This window comes from Cydia pomonella, chromosome 12 (assembly GCF_033807575.1).
Source record: "Cydia pomonella isolate Wapato2018A chromosome 12, ilCydPomo1, whole genome shotgun sequence".
NCBI lineage: Eukaryota > Metazoa > Arthropoda > Insecta > Lepidoptera > Tortricidae > Cydia > Cydia pomonella.
Window position 1 is genome coordinate 916,880 of NC_084714.1, and position 22,334 is coordinate 939,213.

Consider the following 22,334-nt stretch of genomic DNA (forward strand, 5'->3'; position numbering starts at 1 on the left):
AATCCTGTATGTATGTACTTGTTTAAGTAAGTATACATAAGTGAGATATAAGTATAGGCTTACAATCGATCGATATTAACCAAGTGCGTGCCGCGCGATCGTTATCAGATCGGCTTATCGTCGCCATGTTCGAGTTCACGGCACGAAATACTTGCTGAATGGTAAAAAGGAATATGCTGGTTTATATAAATATCAGTGCGTCACGATATTACATGGTGTCCTTGTTTTGCACGTTTAAAAATTAACAACTCATACCTTCTAAATTACTATTACTACCCCAAAACACCCTGAAAAAAAAACACGTCCTTCCTCTAACAGGAATCCGTGCTGACTTGCGTCTGAAATTTAAATTTTCATACAAATTACTCTAAAGAAACTAGCAACCCCCCTCGACTTCGCCCGGACCTTAACAAATTATACTCCTAAACCTTCCTCAAGAATCACTCTATTGATAAGTAAAAACTGCATGAAAATTATTTCATTACTTTTTGAGTTTATCGCGAACAGACAGACGCAGTTGGGTACTTTTTTATGAGATGTTAGTGATTTGGTCAGGCAGTCGGCAGTGGGTCACTTACTACTTACTACCAGCCTGGTATTCTATCTGTTCAATATCTTTGTCCAATGTGTATTTGCGTCTCGCATTTTGCTTAATGACATAGTGAATCACAATGCTCATTGGACAAAGAAATTGGGCAGCGGCAGGTGGAATACCACCACTTACTACGGTAACGCAACACGTCCCAAAGTGAGTCTGGCCTCCGACACCAGATCGCGCCATGCCTCTCGGTCTTGCGATAGCTCTCGCCAGTCGCCATGGCCGAGGTTGAGCAGGTCTTGAGCTACTACGTCGTTCCAGAGGTACCTTAGGACGGCGTCCAATTAGGCGTCTCCCATTTGGTTACCTGAAATCTGAAAACTCCACAGATTTTGATAGAATAAAGTCAAGATAGCAGAGAAGAGAGGCTAGAAAGTTTATCAAGGTTGGGAACCGTTTACGAAATACAGCAGCCCTCTGGTGTTGCAGGTGTCCATGAGCGGCGGTAATCGCTTACCATCAGGTGATCCGTCTGCTCGTTTGCCTACTCTATCATTAATAAAAAATAAAGGCTTTGATCCCCGCTCCGTGTCATTCTTGGTGCAGAGGTTATCCATCGCGATTCAACGCCTTAATGCAGCGAGCGTTTTTGACTGACTGTTTTTTATTGTTTTTATTTTTTTGTTTTCTGTTTTATTATTCTTTATTTTATACTTTATTTTTGTATTTTTTTTTGTATTTTAATTATTAGGTATGTGATTTTAATTATTTAATTTTAATGTATTACATATATGGATACTTGGTGTCTGAATTAAATATTTTCATTTCATTTCATTTCATTGTAATTCTTTAAATGTAATTGTTTAGGTAGTTTAGAAATGACATTTGTACAGATTACTCTCATAAATATTTAATTTGAATAAAGTTTGGGAGTGTCATTATGTATCAACGATCATAATTTCATACACATTTGAGACTTATGCTTACACTTCCACAGTTTCTTATTGCAAAGTTCATACAGAGTTGGCTTGGTCTAACTACAAACGGGTAAGTTGGGTTAATCTGACCTTAGTTGTACCTTTTCTTGGCTATTTTTTTCCATTTTCATGTATTTATTCATAAATAATTCTAACATAAACGGCCCGATTTGAACTTTTAGATAAGTCAAAACTTTCCTAAAGAGACGATATGGATTGGACATATCAGTGTCAAAAGTTACGTTTTTGTGTTGAAGAAATGTCACTTAACACTGACATATTTAATCCATATCGTATATATAGTAAATGTTTGACGTATCTTAAAGTGCGTACCTAAGCTGATTTCACGGCTCACATGTTCGGAGAGCCTAGGTATACTCCTTCTTCACGCCACAGCATGAAGTAGCGTTCACGATGGCCGCGCTTCGCGTATTACTGCGCGCCGCATTGCACGCTTCGCGCGCGCCGATAGTACCGATTGGGGGAGGCCTTGCGCTGTCGTTGTAGGCGGGAATTGTGGTGGCTCTCTGAAACATGTACAATTTCATGAAAGTAGCTTAATGTTGGTATATCTCACGACATTTTAAATTCGGGTAAACAATTATTTTAGCTCTTCTAGGCCCAAGAAAGACTTCAATTAAATTCTTTCAATTTACTAAGAAAATGATTATGAAAGTAAGCGCATGGTAAGATTATTTTGACTGCAGACAGATTTTTACCGAGTTTATGTATAGAAGTTTAAAACTATTTATGCTTAGGTATTACATGCAGAAGATATCATACCTATGTGCTGCTGAGTGTACGGTCGAGGAAATCGATTATTTAGCAGTTTACGGTTCACTTTAGCTCGGTAATCTTAGCATAAGTATGTACAACCAAATTTACTTGAACCGCAAGTTGCAAAAAAATCAATTTCCTCGACCGTACAATACAATACAATACAAATCGTCTTTATTGCACAACCTCAGAATAAATGTACATGGAAATATGTAATAGGTACATGAAGTTATAGATAAACAACAGGCGGCCTTATCGCTAGAGAGCGATCTCTTCCAGACAACCTTTGGGTACTGGAGAAAAGAAACTCATAATTTAATACTGTAACTACTCATGCGCATTTTCTAATAGTAATATAATTAGGGTAACACTTGAAAATACCTATTTACCGTGTTAAAACCAGTTTTAACTATATATGTAGGTAATTATACATACATTATACTCAGGTACAATTATTCGCTCATTAAATTTGATGGCCATGATTGAAAAGATTATAGATTTCACTGCGTGCGAGAGACTGAGCTATGTCTCTCTGTCAAATAGTTATTTCGATATTTTTACTTTGTAAGTAAAAAACTAAGACCATTATTTAAGAGGGAAGAATAGCTTTGCGATCCTAACGAAATAACTGTACTTTTTGTATAAAATTCCCATTTCGGGAGAAAACGGTTTCCGCTAACTAAATCTTAATAAATCACTTTGATTTTGATGTCAAACGCTTCAGAATAAAGTCTTGAAGTCTAGTCAAAGGTCCCACTTTGTCGCTTACCATAAGGGCGAGATTTGCTTGTATATTTAATATCATCCGGTATTTGTAGGACAAGTAATAATAATACCCAGTTCAATATATAATAATTGTACAAAACTAAGTTTATAATTAATAACCTATAGCTCACAGAAATATACTAACCTCCTCACATACCCAAATAAATTGAATTAAGACTTAACTAGATCAATACTACTGAATTTGCTAACACGAACATCAGTCAAATTCTTTGAATATTTATTATATTTAGATTGTATAATTCCTAATTATTCTCTTCCAGTCCTTGCCGTTGGCTACAGCACAGACAATCTGGATACGTTTAATACAGAAATAGACGATATATTCAGCAGCGTCATTGGCCCAGTGTTCGACCAGAAAACCCCACACCCAATCTCTAATAACACTCTTACTAACGAACCCCGGATGCTCAAAATTCGCACGCTTAACCCCTCTTTACTCAAATCGCTCGATGATGAAATACCCAAGAAACCCATGCTCAACCCTCAACGGCAAAATTACGCTAAAACGCCCCAGCGCACCCGAAATTACGCTCAAAGCTCCATCCGTACACGAAATTACGCTATAACTCATAAAAAATACTCCACACCTCAAGCACCCATGCCTCATTCAAAAATTCAAGTGCTAAACGAAGAGGACACAGAAGACATCTACAAAGAACTTTACAAAAACCCTGAAAATAAATTAGAGTTAGAGCAAATGCTTGAACAGCCAATACAGACCAAGCCGGACTTTAAACAAGACGTGTTTAACGAAACCACAAGACGGTTCAACCAACTTTATGATGTATTTCAAAAATGGACAGATGAAACTAAGAGTCTGAATATATCTCGCCGACAAATGTCGACAACGACTAAATATCCATATAGACGAGACCCGCCAGAAGAGAGAGTGCAGTTACACAATGAAATAAAATTAAAGGCATTGGCGCAACATCACAATATAACAAATCATGTGCCTTTTGAATTAGTAGATCTAGCCACTAAGTTATATTACAGAGATCGCAGAGCCTTAGAACGAGCTCTGACACTCATGGCACAATTCATCTATGGTGCTCAGTATAAGTTCATATACGCTCAAAATCTTAAGGAAAGATACGCAACTGTGACTACATACCAAATAGGATACTCTATTGCTGTTCTAAAGAATTTAAAACACCAGTATTACAGTGGGTACTTTGCGATGGCACAATTTCGTAGGACTAAAGTTCAATTTACATATGAAGATGAAGTAATGTATTTGATAAAGGTTTATGAAAGATTGTTAAGGATTCGAGTGGAATTTAATGAGGTAGTGAACTATGTAAGGGCACTGGAGTTTGAACGTAAGCGAAGAGAGGCTTTGAGAGTGGAAACGGAGGGTCAGAAAGATAGATACTTTATAGGCTAACCCCGCATGACATTTGCAATGATTCAAAAAACTGTATTCAAGAGATGTGGTGGGCGATATTTTATTTTATCGTTTCTGAAGAAGTTTTGTTTAGGTTTAAATTATATTCAATTGTCTGCAAAGAAAACGCCGAAAATAAAGATTTTGCAAGCATAAAGTGTGACAGCATCATGATTAATATATAACATTTCTATAAAATTGGACATAGAAGAAAGCTTTTTTATTTTCCAATCTGCTAACTTTACGTTTTGTTATAGATCATGTCATTAACGAAGACGCGTGCCTTAACTCATAATGTCATGTTTTTAAAGGTTAGATCGACAAATCTGCGCGTCATCGTGGATGACTCGAACTATACATTCAATCGGCGGCCGCAGCGCAGCTCATACATAGCCACATTTTTTTTAATTTGTAGTCTGTCTCTTTTACTCTCTTCGTTTCTCTTTTATATCTTCTTCTCAGTCGTATACTCCTGTCAGAGTAGTCGTGGTCATTGCGGTCATTGTACGGTCTTTTTCACTGTTGCCATGCTTCTCTATGTATTGCCTGCCGCACGCACAGATTTAAAGGTGACCCGGTAAGAGCTTTCACTTGGTCGGTCCATTGCATTGAGGGCCGCAATCTGGGTCTTGTGCCATCCACTCTGCCCTGAACAACCAGTATCTCCATGGCGTCAAATTCCCTTCGCGTAACGTACCTAACCGAAGTAACTAAGGATGCGAGAGTGACCGATTGCCTAAATTTTTGTGTAACGTTAAGCTCCTGGAGAATTAGTGCGACGCTGAGTCCACGATATCCGCAACATCCTTCTCCATCGCCACATGTCCAAAGCTTCAATGCGCTTCCGTTCGCTCTCTGTTACTGTCCACGTTTCAGCACCATAAAGCAACACAGGAAAAACGAGAAATCTTACGAGAGACTCGTGTGTCTCTATTGCACTTATGAGATGTTTATCTACATTAGGGCTTCCTTTTTGCACACTTTAAATATCTTTAAGCTTAGCATCATTATATTTTAGACCTGTGAATGAAACCGTACTTCTTTTGAAACAATCTTTTCAAAGCTTGAAAACACAGACGTTAAAAAAAGACGTTTAAATACTGAAGCAACAATGGCTTACGACAAAATGTTTTTCATTTGTGTTCATTTCTGAATACAGACTTCCACTCACAGACACCGCAGCTTCAAGCTTTAAGAAGACCGAGAGGTCACTTCCTAAGGGCGCTCTTATACTTTTATAATATTACATCGCGGGCGCCGTTGTGCGATTGTATATAACTCAATTTTAAAATAAAGTTAGGATATTTATTAGCACAAAAAAGTGACATAGTATATAATTGAACAAAGCAAATTGCGCTAATCGGTCCTCACTCAGCTTGCTGTCCTAAAGTTTTTTTTATACCACGCCGGTGGAAAATAAGCATACGGCCCGCCTGATGGTAAGCAGTTACCGTAACCTATGGACAGTTAGTCCTAGTTAGGACACACTACGTGACGCTGGTTTTGGGTGAAGCCTGGTAAAACTAGATTTGACCTGAAACAACTAGATACATTTATTACTAAACATTGAATATTGCAATGTTTAACACTATTAGAAACCAATGTTCTAATAATTTATATAACTATAGATCGTAAGTGTGGACGTAACTGAAATGAGAGCATTCGCGATCTCAATATCCCACAATTCCCCCTTAAGTATTATGTTTTCTCCTTAATCGCTAAAATATTGAACAGATTGCTATACCTGATAACCAAATAAGCTATAATTCATAAAGATTTTAATTTGGAAACATTTTCTGCCCTTCCTAAATCGAAATTTTATTATTTTATGAAATATACCAGAAATGTCAGAAAACATTAATAACTGGTACAATCACCATCAAAAGTAACGGATAGGACTTCGCGTCAAAAGTATTTTCTGATAGATAGTCAAATCTAGGCAAAAAAAAAACGCGCTAATGACAGTTATTTAACTCATATGATTCCAATATTAATTTAATATCGGTTTCATGATCAAAGTGGCCTGTCTTTATGTAGAATTTTAGAACAATTATGCTGTGACACATTCTGTTGAACGCGAAATGTAGGGATATGTCTGTTTTTGAAAAATAATTTCCGGGTGTCACATACTTCTGGAGCGTTGTTTCACATGCTCATGTAAAGACTTGGTTCATGATCAGTCTACTTAGCAAGTGGTCTGTATTTTTGCGCTGGCAATCCGCCAAACGACTGGTGTAGCTGTACTCGCAATTTAAACAGTTATCTTTTTAACGGGCTTTTTTGAATTTTGGAACGCTGGCAACACTTAATATTCTGGCCATTAGCACCATGCATTCCGTGGTTTTCATGTGCGTTCTATTGTTGAAAAACTATTGTTAGGAAAAAAGGCGGCAACATTTTAAAATCTTGACGCGAACGGACTATTTATAACTAAGTACAGTCAGCGTCAAAAGTAACGAATCAGACTACTAAATTTACTGCAGTTGTTATACGAATATTATAAAAAACCAGCCAAGTGCGAGTCGGAGTCGCCCACCGAGGGTTCCGTACTTTTTCGTATTTGTTGATATAGGCAGCGGAAATTCTACTTTCACCGGGTTCATGAAATACAGCCTGGTGACAGACGGACCGATAGACGGACGGACAGTGGAGTCTTAGGCTAGTTTTAGTGTCATGCGGACCGTCAGTATGGATCGCTCCGCACCGGACCACTATGTATTATGTTCAGGGAGCGTTTTAGAGTACGGGTCCGCGCGGACATGAACTTCATACAAATCCTCGGTGCGGATCGCTCCGTACTTACGGTCCGCATGACAATAAAACCAGCCTTAGTAATAGGGTCCCATTTCACCCTTTTTTTTAATACTACGTCGGTGGCAAACAAGCATACGGCCCGCCTGATGGTAAGCAGTCTCCGTAGCCTATGTACGCCTGCAACTCCAAAGGTGTTACATGCGCGTTGCCGATACTAACACTCCGCAACCCCGTTGAACTCTGGCAACCTTACTACCGGCAGGAACGCAACACTATGAGTAGGGTCTAGTGTTATTTGGCTGCGGTGTTCTGTAAGGTGAAGGTACTTCCCCAGTTGGGCTCTGCTCTAGATCTGGAATGACATCCGCTGTGCTGTGCCCTACCACACAAAGCGAGATGACATTCACAGTGCACATACCTACCTCTCTTATGGACGTAGTTTAAGGACGTACCCGGGTCCTTTATGTTTATGTTTCTTTATTTGCTTTTATAAGATACAAGTATCATGCAAATTGTTATACAATAAAATAAACTCAGCCTAAATCATGCATAACATTCAAAATAAAATTTAGAATAACATTTGATAAAAGACCGATAAATATCCTAACTAACCTAAGGATGTAACATTTAAAAATATGTTTTTCATAATGATTTTTAACAACATTCAGAGATTTAACTCAAATAAAGATAAAAATAAACTTAAAACAGCGAAATATTTGCGCGTCTTTGGAATGGACTTCCTTTTTACATCAAAAATGCGCCAAATAAGTTCGCTTTCAAAAAATCATTACGTGCTTTCTTTGCTAGCAGAATGAAAAATTCTTAATGTATTTATTTATTAGCTTCATATGTTTCGTCTTTTATATATATATATATATATATATATATATGTACTTATGTGTGTATTATGTATGTATATGTATATGTTATTTTATGTATTTTTGTTTGATTTGTTTTGCTATTGTAATTGTAGCACCGCTCTCAATCTCTCTGCTTAGCCTTAAGGTTGACTGGTAGAGAATGCCTCGTGGCATTAAGTCCGCCTTTTGTACTATAAGATTTTTTTTTCTTTTGTGCAATAAAGATTAAATAAATAAATAAATAAAATATATGAAGTAGTCATAAAGTCAAGCTAGTTATTAAATTTTAATAACTATATTTCATTAAAATTAAATAAAAAGCAATAATTAGTCATATAATTTACCAAAAATAATCATCGAGACTGTAAAAGGGTCTCGTAGCAAAATAGTTTTGAAGATTCTTCGAGAATAATATCAGGTCTTCAGACTCTTTCATATCATCGACCTTTGGGTACGGAACCCTAAACACAAAAATAACTACAATCATATAACTAAAACCAAACATATTATCTTCAAAATATTAAACGTTTTTTAAAATTTATTAAAAATATACCGCAGTTACAAATTTTGTCTACGTATTTTTGGTTAACCATGTTTAAAAGTGATCAGTTGATCACATTTAATAGGTACGTATATAGATCTCTTTGATCTGTAGTATAAAAGTAATTAATGAATATATGCAAGTAGTTCATTATGAATCCCTGGCAACGTCTCATCTCAATCGAATAACCGCAAGACTACATATAGCCCACCGCAGAACTACAAATCATAGACTAGAAACCACACAGAATCTCGGAAACATACATATATAAAGTACGATGATGTTAACATAATACACCAGTCAAAGAGTCCATCTATTTGGAGTCATTAGCAAAAGGAACCGTACAACCAGCCAACCAACCAAGGAATGTACATGTACAGGTTGTTAAAGGGTCTGAAACGCGCATGTAATATATCTGGTGTTGCAGGCGTCCGTAGGCTACGGTGACTGCTTACCACGTATGCTTGTTTGCCACCGACGTGGTATAAAAATATAAAAAAAAAACAACCACCCAGTCCATAACTACAACTATACTCCATAATTTCAAGACGTAATTAAGTATAAGTAGATACATTGGTGGTAGGTATTTGGTATACCAACCAATGTTCTATGCTATTTTTTTTTCCGTTTGTAGTCTTTAGTAGAGATGCCACGAATATTCAGCAATTATTCCGTATTTGGCCTATTCGGCCACTATGCCTAATATTTTGTGTTTGGCTAAATATTGCGAGCTGTGCGGCTGCGAATAATGATACTGCAAGCACGTACTCTCGCCCTTAGAGTTGGTCAAAGACGCCACGCTGCTGTGGCGGATGGCCTAGGAGTTCAAGGCGTTAGCCCGGATACCTAGCAAAAGACGCCAGCACGAATTAGGCCTTCGCATACATCTTATACCTTTAAACGAGCAATTCTTGTATATAAGCCCCTCGGAACTCGGAAACGGCTCTAACGATTTCGCTGAAATTTGGTATGTGGGGGTTTTTGGGGGTATACAATCTATCTAGATTAGTCTTATGTTTGGGAAAACGCGTGTATTCGAGTTTTCATGCGCTTTTCTTTCGACGCAGAATATGGTTGCTAATTTCGTATTGGCGACCACTGTCCGTCTGGTCCAGCGGGTTAAGACGCGGACTGCTAAACGAGTGTTACGGGTTCGAATCTCGCCCGGTGACTAACTTTTGTTTTTTTTTTTATATGTTCAAGTTTATATATAATTTTTAATTTTTATTGTTTTAGACAAGTTTAATTTAGTAAAAAATGTAGTTAAGATTATCACCTATACACCACCATATTACAATAAATAGTTATAACCGAGCTAAGCTCGGTCGCCCAGGTACTAATATATAAACAGACAAATCACCTAATGGTAAGCAATTAAGCGGTTGACTTAAATCGACCGGGATATGAACTGTGATTACCTTTTATATTGTTTAACACCCACCCGCTATCTCCAGTTACCCGTGAACAAGATGCATGTAACTGCGTGCAAATATTGGGAGCTAAAAAAAAAACATTTTATAAGGGTATGTACGATTCATATCCCAGTTGATTCAAATCTAGTGAAACTAACCGTGAACCGTTCATTCAAAACTGTTCACTAAGCGGTTATTAGTACGTTGCCTTTAAGATGAGACGACGTTCTCTTCTTGGAGGTTTGAAGGCCGTATCGGTCCGAAAATACTGCAGGCGATAGCTGTAGATTTCTTTGAAGTTATTTCAAGTCATTGTATAAAAAAAAAAGGTCGTGGGTTCAAATCCTGGCTCGTACCAATGAGTTTTTCGCAACTTATGTACGAAATATCATCTGATATTTACCACTAGCTTTTCGGTGAAGGAAAACATCGTGAGGAAACCTGCATACATCTGCGAAGAAGTTTAAAGGTGTATGTGAAGTTCCCAATCCACATTGGGCTAGCGTGGGGACTATAGCCCGAGCTCTCTCGCGCATGAGAGGAGGCCTGTGCCCAGCAGTGGGACGTATATAGGCTAAATTATTTTTATTTTAATTATTTATATCATTGTATAAAACTGGAAAATAAAATCTCATTATAGAAGCTCCTAGTTGACTGGGGTACACAATGTTAGCTCACATCAAACCCGTAAATGTGATTAGTGTGTGTCTACGGCAGTAGACGTGTTCATCGCACTAATATCTTAGTGTAGCACCAAGTAGATTTAGTAGCTGGTGTTAACGAAATTACGACGAAACTGTGGACATATTTAGTGTTTCGGGACATATTTTATTACAAGCTTTTACTTAACTTGCAATGTTTGTATTTGTATGTATGTGTCGGGTCAAATCTTGCAAGCTCAGCATTTCAATATGGTGGATATTGGCATAAGACTTAGGGCCTTATCACACTTGCGATTTGCGAGCGAGTTGAAAGCGAAGCGAGCACGCAGCGAGTTCGCCGCGAGTGCGTAACGATCTCGCCGCGAGCGCGTAACGAGTTCGTCGCGAGTGCGTGGCGATTACGCCGCGAGCGCGCAGCGAGTTCGCCGCGACTAGAAATGGGCCGCCGTGGTGTATATTCGTCAGCAAAATTCATTTCTACCCATTTTAGTTTATTATCTATCACGTTTATTATCTACGAGGGTCAGCGGAAGCATGTCATGTTGGATCACTTGTAACAATTCGTAAAATGTAAGTCTTGACATTCGCAGGTAGGCACGAAATTTTTTGGGATTATTTTTAATTCGTTTGCAAAACAGAACATGGTAGTCACTCTCTTGCAGTCGATTAAATTATAAATGGATCCTCCCAAAACCGTCTCTTCTGTCTTTGTTTTTGTTTCTTACGTCTCCGAAGCAATAAAGCTAACAGAAGTGTTTCCTCGTCGTAATCCATTTTGTAACTGACTGTCCAAGACTCAGGTCACTATCAGCGATTTTCCCGCGAGTACGCTGCGAATTCGTTGCACGCTCGCGGCGAAATCGTCACGCACTCGCGGCGAACTCGTTACGTGCTCGCGGCGAAGTCGCTGCGTGCTCGCCTCGCTTTCAACTCGCTCGCAAATCGCAAGTGTGATAAGGCCCTTAAGCGCCTGTGTAAAGTCTATTGCGCTTAAGACCATTGTGAGTTCGCTGTTAGAATGACTCAACGAAGTATTTCTTATTTCTATGTTACTTGTCTCAAGATATGATAAACGCGCAATTTACGCAGGAAAAATAAGATACCGACGTTGAAATTGTCTCCTAATATTTATAACCTAATTTAATATTATCACGTACAAAGTCCCTGGATACTAACTCGTACACTAATTCATAATAGCAATTTATCGTTACTCCGACCGTGCGCAGGGGAGTTGCGGTGTGTTTTCGAAATTAGACCGTTCTAGAAACAGCCAGCTTAAATGACCAGAGATGGACCTTATATGTTTGGAATAAGGGTTACGAACTGTCTGTCCGCAAAATGGATGATTGTAGAAATGACGCTGCGGCAAAACGCTCGGGCGTGGAATATTAGTCGGTACACGTGGGACATGTTTTAATATAATTAACTAGCGGTCCCTACGAGTTTCGTACTTCATACCGCCAGTCTTCTTCATTCTTGATCTGCTATTGCTACTGAGAATCGCGACGCATTGAACTATTAATTATACGTATATAACTGACACACAGATAATCAGTATTTTGCGCAATGAGTTGTTGCTGGGCCGACAACAAACAATGGAAGCGGTGCGTGTCGTGAAACTCGTGGCGTTTAAGACGTTTGCGACATTATAATTACGGCAATTTCATTGTTTGGTAAGGCTTCTCAATAGTAATAATAACTCAATGTCGCGACCACGTGTGATGAGAGTTAAAATAAAAAAATAAATAAAATAAAATAGCCTTTATTTGCGACCCTTTCTTTCTGTGTTGCATATAAGGAAGTGTTGCAAGGAATAACATATAAATTGTATTCAAATATAAAAACAGTTAATTAAATATTATTATACATGAGATTTTTTTTTTGGGATCCCCTCCAGGCTCCAGTTTTTGCCATGCATCTCGATCTTGGGCTAGATAATGCCACCCCATGCCGGCAGTTTTCTTTTTCATCAGCCCAACGCTTGAGTGGGCGTCCTGAGTGTCTGTCACCACTCCCTGGTGCACTCGTGATGAGAGTTACCGCGTATAAATCCGTCGCTAGAGGCGCTAGTGTAGCGTGATGTCTCCAAAATCACATTTGTCACCTTTTCTGGGTGGATTATGCGCGTTTATTACAATTATACCTAATCATTTTATGATGTTTTTGTAATATCTCAGATTATTTATTGAAAATGATACCTCACTATGTCCTATTGAAGTTGGTGCAGTAGCTTAGACGGACTCTAATAATCTATGTGCCCAGCAACAGATTCAAAGACCTATCAAAGACCATACTAAGACCAAACACAAGATAGATCTACAGCACTTAAAGCTCTTTATGCAAGTAATAGTAGACTCCAGTTGGAGCAAAAACCTATGGAAACTTAGCGAACGACAACTCCAAATTAAAACAGGGGTATTTACTGACCATTACAGGGTCAAATACACGGGGTTACGGGGGGAGGGGGGGGTTAATTTTAGCCAGGATGGGACGCTCTGACAACACTGACTGTCGAATGTGTAGCGAAGAAGAAGAGACAATAATTCAGTAATACCTAATGTGTGAATGTCACGCCCTCGCCAGACAAAGTATGAAAGACTTTGAAGCAGACTATCTGGAACCAAAAGAAAGAACGAATGCAAAATGCTACCCATGAGCTCCATCATCAGGCACATGGAGATGGCCGAAAAAGCTCTTGAGTAGCTGACGAACCTTTCCTAAGGGGGTAATTGCACAAAAGATTTCTATGCGTAGAAGTGTTCTTCAAGGGCTCCCGAAAATCATAAGATAAGATATGGTAACAGATTCCAATTGAAAAACCGACTAACAACATCGGCCGTTACAAAACACTATATTATAAGCTGGCAACACTTTCGAATAGGAAGCAAAACGTCATCGAAAATAAATGGCACGCGAATATCCCAGGGGTGTTTTCGTTACCGAATCTACCGATATACGAGTGCGTGATATGAATATTGAGAAAGTGTTTCCGTTTTGCTATATTAATTTGGTATATATTCACAGTGTAACACGAGGAAGCCGAAAGATTTTGACCACGCATTTCTGAAGCCAAAAAAAAGAAAAATTAGTTTATGTAAATGTCGCCAAAAAACAAAGCACATAGAAATTAAATGTTATGGGTGAAACTGGCACTTTTTTCTGAAAACCTAGTTTTTGCTAAGTGTTACTGGTCACTTTGTGACAACTATCAATAAAGTTATTTATACAACGCCTGAGTATAACAGTCGTCTGAGTAGAGTAACACAAATCCGAGATCTTGGAGTTATTATGGACTCCAAACTATCATTTATACCTCATTTAGACTCTGTTATAAAAAAGGCGTACAAACAATTAGATTTCATTTTACAAGTAGGAAAGTCAATTAAAAATAGTGTCCCTTACAAAATCTTTTTTAACAGTTTTATTCGCAGCCACCTCGAATTTGCCTGCGCAGTTTGGAAACGCTAGCATAATGCTCATATTGAAAGAGTGGAACGAATACAAAAAAGTTCGTTAGAAGCCTCGATTTTAGAACTGGTCATACTCACCTTAACTAAAAGGAGCCGCTGATTCATCACAAACTCCAAACTTTTGATAGTCGACGAGACTGTGTAGACTCTGTCCTACTTTACAAAATTATGAACAATGTGTTAGATGTCCCCTCACTTCTACAACAAATACATTTGTTCCTCGTAGACGTCAGCGCCAGTGTCAGAAAAAAAAATGTTTTCCATTCCCTTTAGTCGAACATGCTATGCAAAAAATGTATTTATAAGACGTGTTTGTAAACTTTTTAACGAAAATGAAAAATTTAACAATTTAGATTTGTTTAACTGTTCTGTTAATTCGCTAAAAAGTGCTTTTCGGTACTTAATTACGTATGTATTTTTTTCATTATGTATGTCACTTTCCGGTAAATATGTCACTACTCATACATTTTTACATTTAAACTTTATTATCAATACTTATGTACCTATGGGACGGGTCGATTCACGAAAATTGGCGAGGATTTCTTATAAAAATAAATTGACTGAATTGTGCACAAAACGTGCGCCGCCGGCTCTCGTGAGTCTACCTATACCTTCGAACTTAACTACCTAGTACCTATTTTTTTGTTTGTTGTTTTATAGACTGCAATTTATACACAAGAAGGAAACTTCAGGTCTTAATTCAAAAAATATTCTTGTAAAATTGTTTGTAAACGACTGTTTGTTTCTTAATTAAATAAATACCATCATACCTACATAGTTCTATAACATAACTTTTACCTGTAAAGCATGCTACGTAGTCATATTAAATCCCAATGGCGCGCAATTGTGCAAAAGTTTAAACTTAAGTTGGGAACAATTTGTAATCCCTCGTGGTTGATGAATTTTGCGGTTTCGATATAACTAAGTTTAAGTAAACATGACTATACCTAATATAATTTAATATTATATATGTTAAATATATAACATATGTAATGAATAGTGGGCGCAAAGCCAGGAAATTAGAAGAAAACAAAAGATATGGCGCGCCGCCCGAAACTTAAGCGACGAGATAGCATGGCGAGGGTTTTTATCTTCTGAAAATAAACTTCTGTTTAAAATATTGTCAACAATTTAGTCTATCCTGTTCCAAGATAAAGCCCTCTTGCGTATACCTAGATATCCTAGGAACCTATAAGGGAACCCTAAAAAGAAAATAGTGCTATAAATCGATTTATTCTCAATGTCGCTCCGCAGTCTCGGCACGCGCTCCTCGTTATGACGGGCTTAAAGTTTAAAGGGATTGTCGCCAGTCGGTACGGTCAGTCCAATGCACTTGTATATTCGAGTCTACATCTAATACTATTTGCATACAAAATGGTTTTGCTGAACTGGGTTTTATATTAGATATTTTTCAAATGTGAAGGACTATTTTGTCTTTGGGATTGACCTAAGGGTATATTTTCTCATTTTTCTTTTTTGGGTATTGTAAAAATACGAGAACATTTTTGTACTCCTCATAATAAATTATTTTGAAGATATAAGAGATAGAAGATATATATAAGATGCTTTATAAATGGGTTTCTTTTTACATAAGGCTTTTGGAGAAGTTTGACGACCAGTTTATCCTAATATCGGACCTCGCTACAAAAGAGATAGTATGTGTTTTAAATCCTGATTTACTCAGTCAAAAGATTTAATTTGGGACCCATTTCCCAACTTGTCACAGTGACAAATAAACATGAAAGTCGCTAGAGACCTTATACCATTGTTATGTCACTCTGACAAGGTACGAAATGGGTCACAAATTAAATCTTTTCACTATCTTTTCACTGTACTTAAAATTCGAGATAGTAGACTAATATGAATACCAGACAACCATAATTTACTCAGAAATGGCTTGTTGTCTCAACGTGATTAGTAATATTCGTATTAATCTTGCATTAACCGTTTCGCCGCCACGTCAATGAAGTAATAACGTGTCATCAACGTCTTGTCAAAAATTGCCCGTATCAATTCGTGGCGTGTGGGGCATAAAGGTACTGACTTAATATCAAATCAATAGCGGTGAAAAGATTAATATTAAAAATTGTCTATAAGATTGTATGCGGCAAAACGAGCTTTACTGTTTAAAGTAAAAACTACAATATTGAAGTGTGTTTAGACTAATCTACATTCATGGAGAATTTAGAGACATAACGGTCCTTGCCTGTACAATGAAAATGTTTCGAAAGAGACATCTTTGATACGATTTTATCTGATATAAAACTTAACCAATCGTGTAACGACAACTACAGAAATGAAGTTGATGCCATGAATAGCCAGTTTACCAAACAATACTTTCATGAGTTTTGTAATTTCTGAGATAGTCCGACTCGCACTAGTCGCACTTGGCCGCTTTTTCTTCTTCCTCGCGTTGTCCTGGCATTTTTGCCACTACTCATGGGAGCCTGGGGTCCGCTTGACAAGTAATCCATAGATAGCAGCGTAGGCACTAAAAGTTTTTAAAAGCGACCGATCTGACCTTCCAATCCAGAAGGTAAACTAGGCCTTATTGGGATTAGTCCGGTTTCCTCACGATGTTTTCCTTCACCGAAAAGAGACTGGTAAATATCAAATGATATTTCGTAGGTACATAAGTTCCTAAAAAAACTTTGGTACGAGCCGGAGTTTGAACCCGCGAGCAAGCCGCACAAGCGATTGCAAGTCGCACGCTCTTACCGCTAGGACACCAGCGCTTTTAGCACTCCCCGGTACATAGAAAATGCAGAGCGAGGCCACATCTCTACGCAGTTAGCATTACCTGTTACACAATAGCTAATTTAGTCTACTTGTCAGGCGGGACACGGTATTGCAAATCACTCGCAGATTAACCCCGGCCCCGCTCGATTACGGCCATTAATGTAGTCATTAGGGCTCGCAAGGGATAGGTAATTGTGATATATTAGCATACGGTTTGCCGGGGCAAAAATAAATTTCGCTAAATACAGTACTTATTACAAAAATAATATCCTATTACCCAAGTTTTATTGATATTAGACCTTAGATAGATATGATCAATACTCATACCAAAATAACCACGCATGCACGCACGGATGACAAACTACTACGCATGCACGCACGGATAACAAACAACCACGCATGCACGCACGGATGACAAACAACCACGCATGCACGCACGGATGACAAACAACCACGCATGCACGCACGGATGACAAAGCGACCGGATGGGTTGACGTTGGTTCCTTGGCGGAAGGGGCGTTGTCTCTTATGAGACACTCTCTTCACCGCTGTCGGTGGGATCGGCGTCACAAACGGCTGCAAGGCTTAAACACGCCAAGTACTCCACCGTGAAAGTTACATACGATTTCGTACCGGTCGCTGTGAAGACTGCTGGACCCTAGGGTAATGAGGCTCTGGAGCATTTTACGGAGTTAGGCAGGCGTTTATGGGAGAAGGGTAATGATCTCCGCTCTGGGTCTTTGCTGGTCCAACAAGTATCCATCGCCATACAGCGTGGGAATGATGCCGTGCCGGCTTAACGGGAGCTTTCAGGCCTGGCTTGATGCAAGGTGGGGATCTGGGGATGGCCGTTAATCTATAGATGTTTTTGACGAAGCTTGTTGCAGAAATTATGGTTTGTTTAAGGATTAATGTAGAATAAGAAAAATGCACTTAATATAATATTACTAATCAATTGACATTGAAATTTGTAGAAGTTTTAGAGTACATGACTTAAAACTGGTTTCCACAATAAAAACAGGTTGAGAAAATATTTTTCCTTTCTCTTAATGAATTGATTCCATTATTTTATCCTGAAATCCCTATTATTCATTTGGGATGAACGATGTTATGCGACAATGCAAATACATTATAATGATATTGTTTCTATTTTTTGGGATAAATTGTTTTTCTGTTGCATGTATTATTTAAATATCTTCTGGTGTTATCTGACTGAATTCACAAAGTCCACATTGTTCACATTATGTTATATGCGCCATGAGTTAGAATATTTTTTTGTTAGTAGTTACACTATTGTCTTAGGTCTAGTACCTGTAAAGATAGTTGTAAGTGTGGAAATAAATAAATAAATCTTAAGCCCAATCTAGCCAGTCTCAAATAACTATTTATTACAATTATAATTATAATTAATCGTTATAATTCGCTTGGGGCGAAGGGGACGAAGGCACATGACCGCTTCTCAATACAAACGTATTCTCCATTTTCCTCTTTGTACTTTATATAATATATTTTTACGCAATTTGATCTAAGTATATTAACCACATTAATGTTAGGAGCTTTTAACTATAGTTAATTAATGGAGTTAATTCTTTTTTATAAAAAAAATTCCTCATCGCCATTTAACGTGGTAATACGGCTAATGTGATGGGTATCTTTGTGCCGGGGATGACTCGAGGGGGACTTTTTGACTACGCTTAAGCTAGTCTTAAGTTATAATTTTATTGTTATTTTGTGTATTGACATGCTTTTTTATTTATTTTTAAATAAATTTAGGAGGGATAGCTATTTCTAATACTAAAAAGTCAAATCAAAAGGAAATACGTTTGTATGGAGAAGTAGTCATCCACTTTCGTCTTAAATTCATCGTGCGCTTAAGTACCCACTTTTTTTTTCTTCCTAGCGTTGTCCCGGCTTATTGCCACGGCTCAAGGGAGCCTGGGGTCCGCTTTGACAACTAATCCCAAGATTTGGCGTAGGCACTAGTTTTTACGAAGGCGACTGCCATCTGACCTTCCAACCCAGAGGGTAAAACTAGGCCTTGTTGGGATTAGTCCGGTTTCCTCATGATGTTTTCCTTCACCGAAAAGCGTCTGGTAAATATCAAATAACATTTCGTACACATAAGTTCCGAAAAACTCATTGGTACGATGATTCGCTTAAGTACCTACTGCATGCAGTAAAAAGCTAAATTTAGTCACTTTTCAGCCTTGCCATTATTCAGCTGATTAAAAATTGCATAACACCATCCCGACTTCCCCTCTGAAAAAGCAATCAGTTTTACGTTTATAGAGATTAACTAGCAAAAGACTGGCACTGTTCAATTATTCGAAACACGACCATAAGACGTGAAAAAAAAAAATGCTAAAATCTTTTTCACAGTGGGTATTTTATCAGAGTGCCACTTTAGGCACGTAGGCATATTCGGAGACGTGAAAGATGTGCGCCCGTTAAAAACCTTCTAAAAATATTTATTTTCGATCTTTTTCTTGGAGTTCGGGGAGGAATTGGGAAGTTTTTGTAACAATGCGAGTTAGTAAGTTTTTATGGTACATAAAAGTGCTTAAGGAGTGTTTCGTGAGTATTTTACAATTGTACGTAACTTTATTTTAATGACGAAATCACCAATTCACCAGCAACATGCTGAGAGTGATGATGCCATTTTCTTCTTTGTAGGTACGTTTTTCTCATATGTATTTTGGTTCATTTGAGTGAGTATCTTATGAATAAAACTATTTCTATTCTATTCTTTTCCGTTTCAAACAATTGTAATAAGAAAATATAATTTATATTCATTAGCCAAAAATTAAAGCGTAACTTTAATTGTACGGTAGTGATTTTGTGACTGTCATTTTTCTTGCACATAAAATAAAATATACAAATGGCATTTTGACCAGTCAACCAATTTCTCAAAAACAGATCTATGTATGCAGGGAGCATAGACAAAGTGCCACCCGTTAACTCTAATCTCTCTAAGTTAATAAGATAGTTGCGTTTCGTTCGGTACGCAGCGATAATTAAATTAAATTAAATTAAATATAATTTATTTTCAGGCAACTATGGCCCATATATACATACCTTACAGACTAACATACATACAATAATAATGATTGACAGATGCCAATGCTGGATGCGTACAGAAGATTGTGTACGCACCCAGGACTAATAGAATCGGAAGCCCAAATTAGAACGTAAACACGTATGACAAAATGCCGACAGTGCCAATAATGGGAACCTATCTGTCATCGATACGACGCCGGATGCCGAGCCATCGGGCCCCGGAAACGAAGGCGTGCCCCAAAAATGTCCGCCAGGGGCAATTTCCCGCGCTTTAGTTTAGGGAATAGAAATACTTGGTCTAGTATTTATCCTACTTACGTTGTGGTATAAATACTTGGTATTTTGATTGTAAATACGAGATAAATAAATACTTTGGGACCATCTTAGACAAATCGACCTAGCCCCAAACAAAGCAAAATTTGTACTTTTGGTACTAAGCCATGATATGCATAATACAGATAAATACATATTACTATTATAGGACATTTTTAGGCAGATCAACGCATACCCAGTTTGACACCGACATATTCGCTAGCATGTGCGTAGCTTACTATCTAATGCATTTCGCTCGTACTCGCATATTAGTGCGAGCGAGATGTATTGAAAGTAAGTTACGCAGACGTTAGCGAGTTTGTTAGTTTGACAGTGCTACGGCAGTCGTGGTAAGGCTACTAGTCACTAGTCCCACAGTATGTTCAATAAGGGTCATATTGTACATACTTAGACACAGAAAACATCCATCACTCAGGAGCAAATATTCGTTATAAACACACAAACAAGTGCCCTGACCGAGATCTGAACTCGAAGGACTTGCAAAATGCAGCAAAATGTACAACATGGTATCAGAAAGACGAAGGATTTGAATACATACATAATTTATAGGATAAACATGTATTACAACAAAAAGGAATAGGGAAAATACACTATAAATTGGAAAGAAGTAAAAAAATATAAAGCAACTATACAATAGAAATATATATATTTATCAGTCAGATAACCATAGCATCTTTAACCTCCCCTAGGTATATAACATAAAATTTTATTTATGGTGCACCACAGCCTACAATAAACGGCCTCCTATTGTAGTCGGTGGTACAGACACTATAGACAAGGACTGATTAATATATATATTTCTATTGTATAGTTGCTTTATATTTTTTTACTTCTTTCCAATGTATAGTGTATTTTCCCCATTCGTTTTCGTTGTAATACATATTTATCCTATAAATTATGTATGTATTTATATCCTTCGTCTTTCTGATACCTTGTTGTACATTTTGCTGCACTTGTCACCATCTTTTCACTCTCTCCTCTCATCTACTCAAAGGTTAACTGGAAGAGATCCCTCAAAGGGATAAATTCGCATTTGTACTTCTTACTAATTGTATGTTACTTTTAATATGTATTTTTGTACAGTAAAAAGTTTACTACTACTAGTACTACTACTACTACTAAACTTGTTTGGAATGTAACTAATAATTCAGCTTAGCGTAGTGTTTACCGCCAAAGAATACCTACGAGAATTGTGGTAACCGCAAGTCTTCATGAAAGGCTCATGTACGTATGTATGTATGTCACTTTATTGCACGTAAACAGGTTAACATAAAACAGACAAACAAAACATTTTTTTTATGTTATGTACAAAGGCGAACTTATCCCTAAAAGGCCTCATAATACGAATTCTGTGAGAAATAGTTGACTTGAGCTATAGTCCAATGATAAAAAATGCCGTAAAACGAGTACATATTATGTAATAGTAGATTGTTAACCAAGGGATGAAAGGCACTTATTTCTGTCGAGGTAGTTTGGCGCCCGAACGCAGTAAGAGTGCCAATAATACGAGACTGAAATGGTGCCTTTAACCCGAGTTTAACACTCTACTTTTCATTTCAAATACGAGTACATTAAAAAAAACATGACAAGTATAAACTTTACAGTATTTTTTGACGATACTTTCAATTTACAATTTAGCTAAGTGTGGAATCTCTATGGAATGGAGAATTAAATATTAGAATGGAAATTGTACAACAAATCTATTTCATGTCACATTTTAATTGCTTATCGTAATATAAACGAAAAAAGCGTACTGGGAAAGTAAAATGCTCTAATGCAGAAACATATCATTTTCTGCACACTTTTTAGAACAACAACGACCCTTTTGCGCACTATGTACACTGCAAAAATCTTATGATTTTCTTTTGCCATCGTCAGATAAAAACTACTGCTATTTTTTGTTCAAGTATATTTTCCCTGTTCCAAACCGCAGCGATCCGCTAAGCTGCGAGTGACAATGGATTACTTGCTCCGGATTCGGTATCAGGCTAGCTTTCACGGTGCTTTGCTAAGGAATCTTTATATTTTATGGGTATTTCTG

The 22,334-nt window shown here is 37.6% G+C and overlaps 2 protein-coding genes and 1 long non-coding RNA gene across 5 annotated transcripts in view; 2 read left to right on the forward strand and 1 right to left on the reverse strand.

Moving 5' to 3' along the window:
• The window catches only part of LOC133523223 (uncharacterized), a 524,757-nt gene that overhangs the window by 252,580 nt on the left and 249,843 nt on the right, over window positions 1-22,334 (forward strand). The window lies entirely within an intron of this gene.
• LOC133523219 (uncharacterized) lies at window positions 2,771-4,679 on the forward strand. Its single transcript, XM_061858696.1, has 2 exons — window positions 2,771-2,856; window positions 3,339-4,679. The coding sequence occupies exons 1-2, from the start codon at window positions 2,817-2,819 to the stop codon at window positions 4,463-4,465; spliced, it is 1,167 nt and encodes a 388-aa protein (XP_061714680.1). The 5' UTR covers window positions 2,771-2,816; the 3' UTR covers window positions 4,466-4,679.
• The window catches only part of LOC133523241 (uncharacterized), a 321,866-nt gene continuing 309,357 nt past the window's right edge, over window positions 9,826-22,334 (reverse strand). Inside the window, exon 2 of the long non-coding RNA XR_009800204.1 lies at window positions 9,826-9,896. This is a non-coding gene — a long non-coding RNA (uncharacterized LOC133523241). The remainder of the gene's footprint in view (window positions 9,897-22,334) is intronic.

What these genes read in the sequence shown, in the direction of transcription:
- LOC133523219 (XM_061858696.1), top strand. Translation starts at nt 2,817, where the DNA reads ATGTCTCTCTGTCAAATAGTTATTTCGATATTTTTACTTT. An exon ending in TATTTCGATATTTTTACTTT is followed by an intron (nt 2,857 to 3,338) that starts GTAAGTAAAAAA and finishes ATTCTCTTCCAG; the next exon opens with TCCTTGCCGTTGGCTACAGC.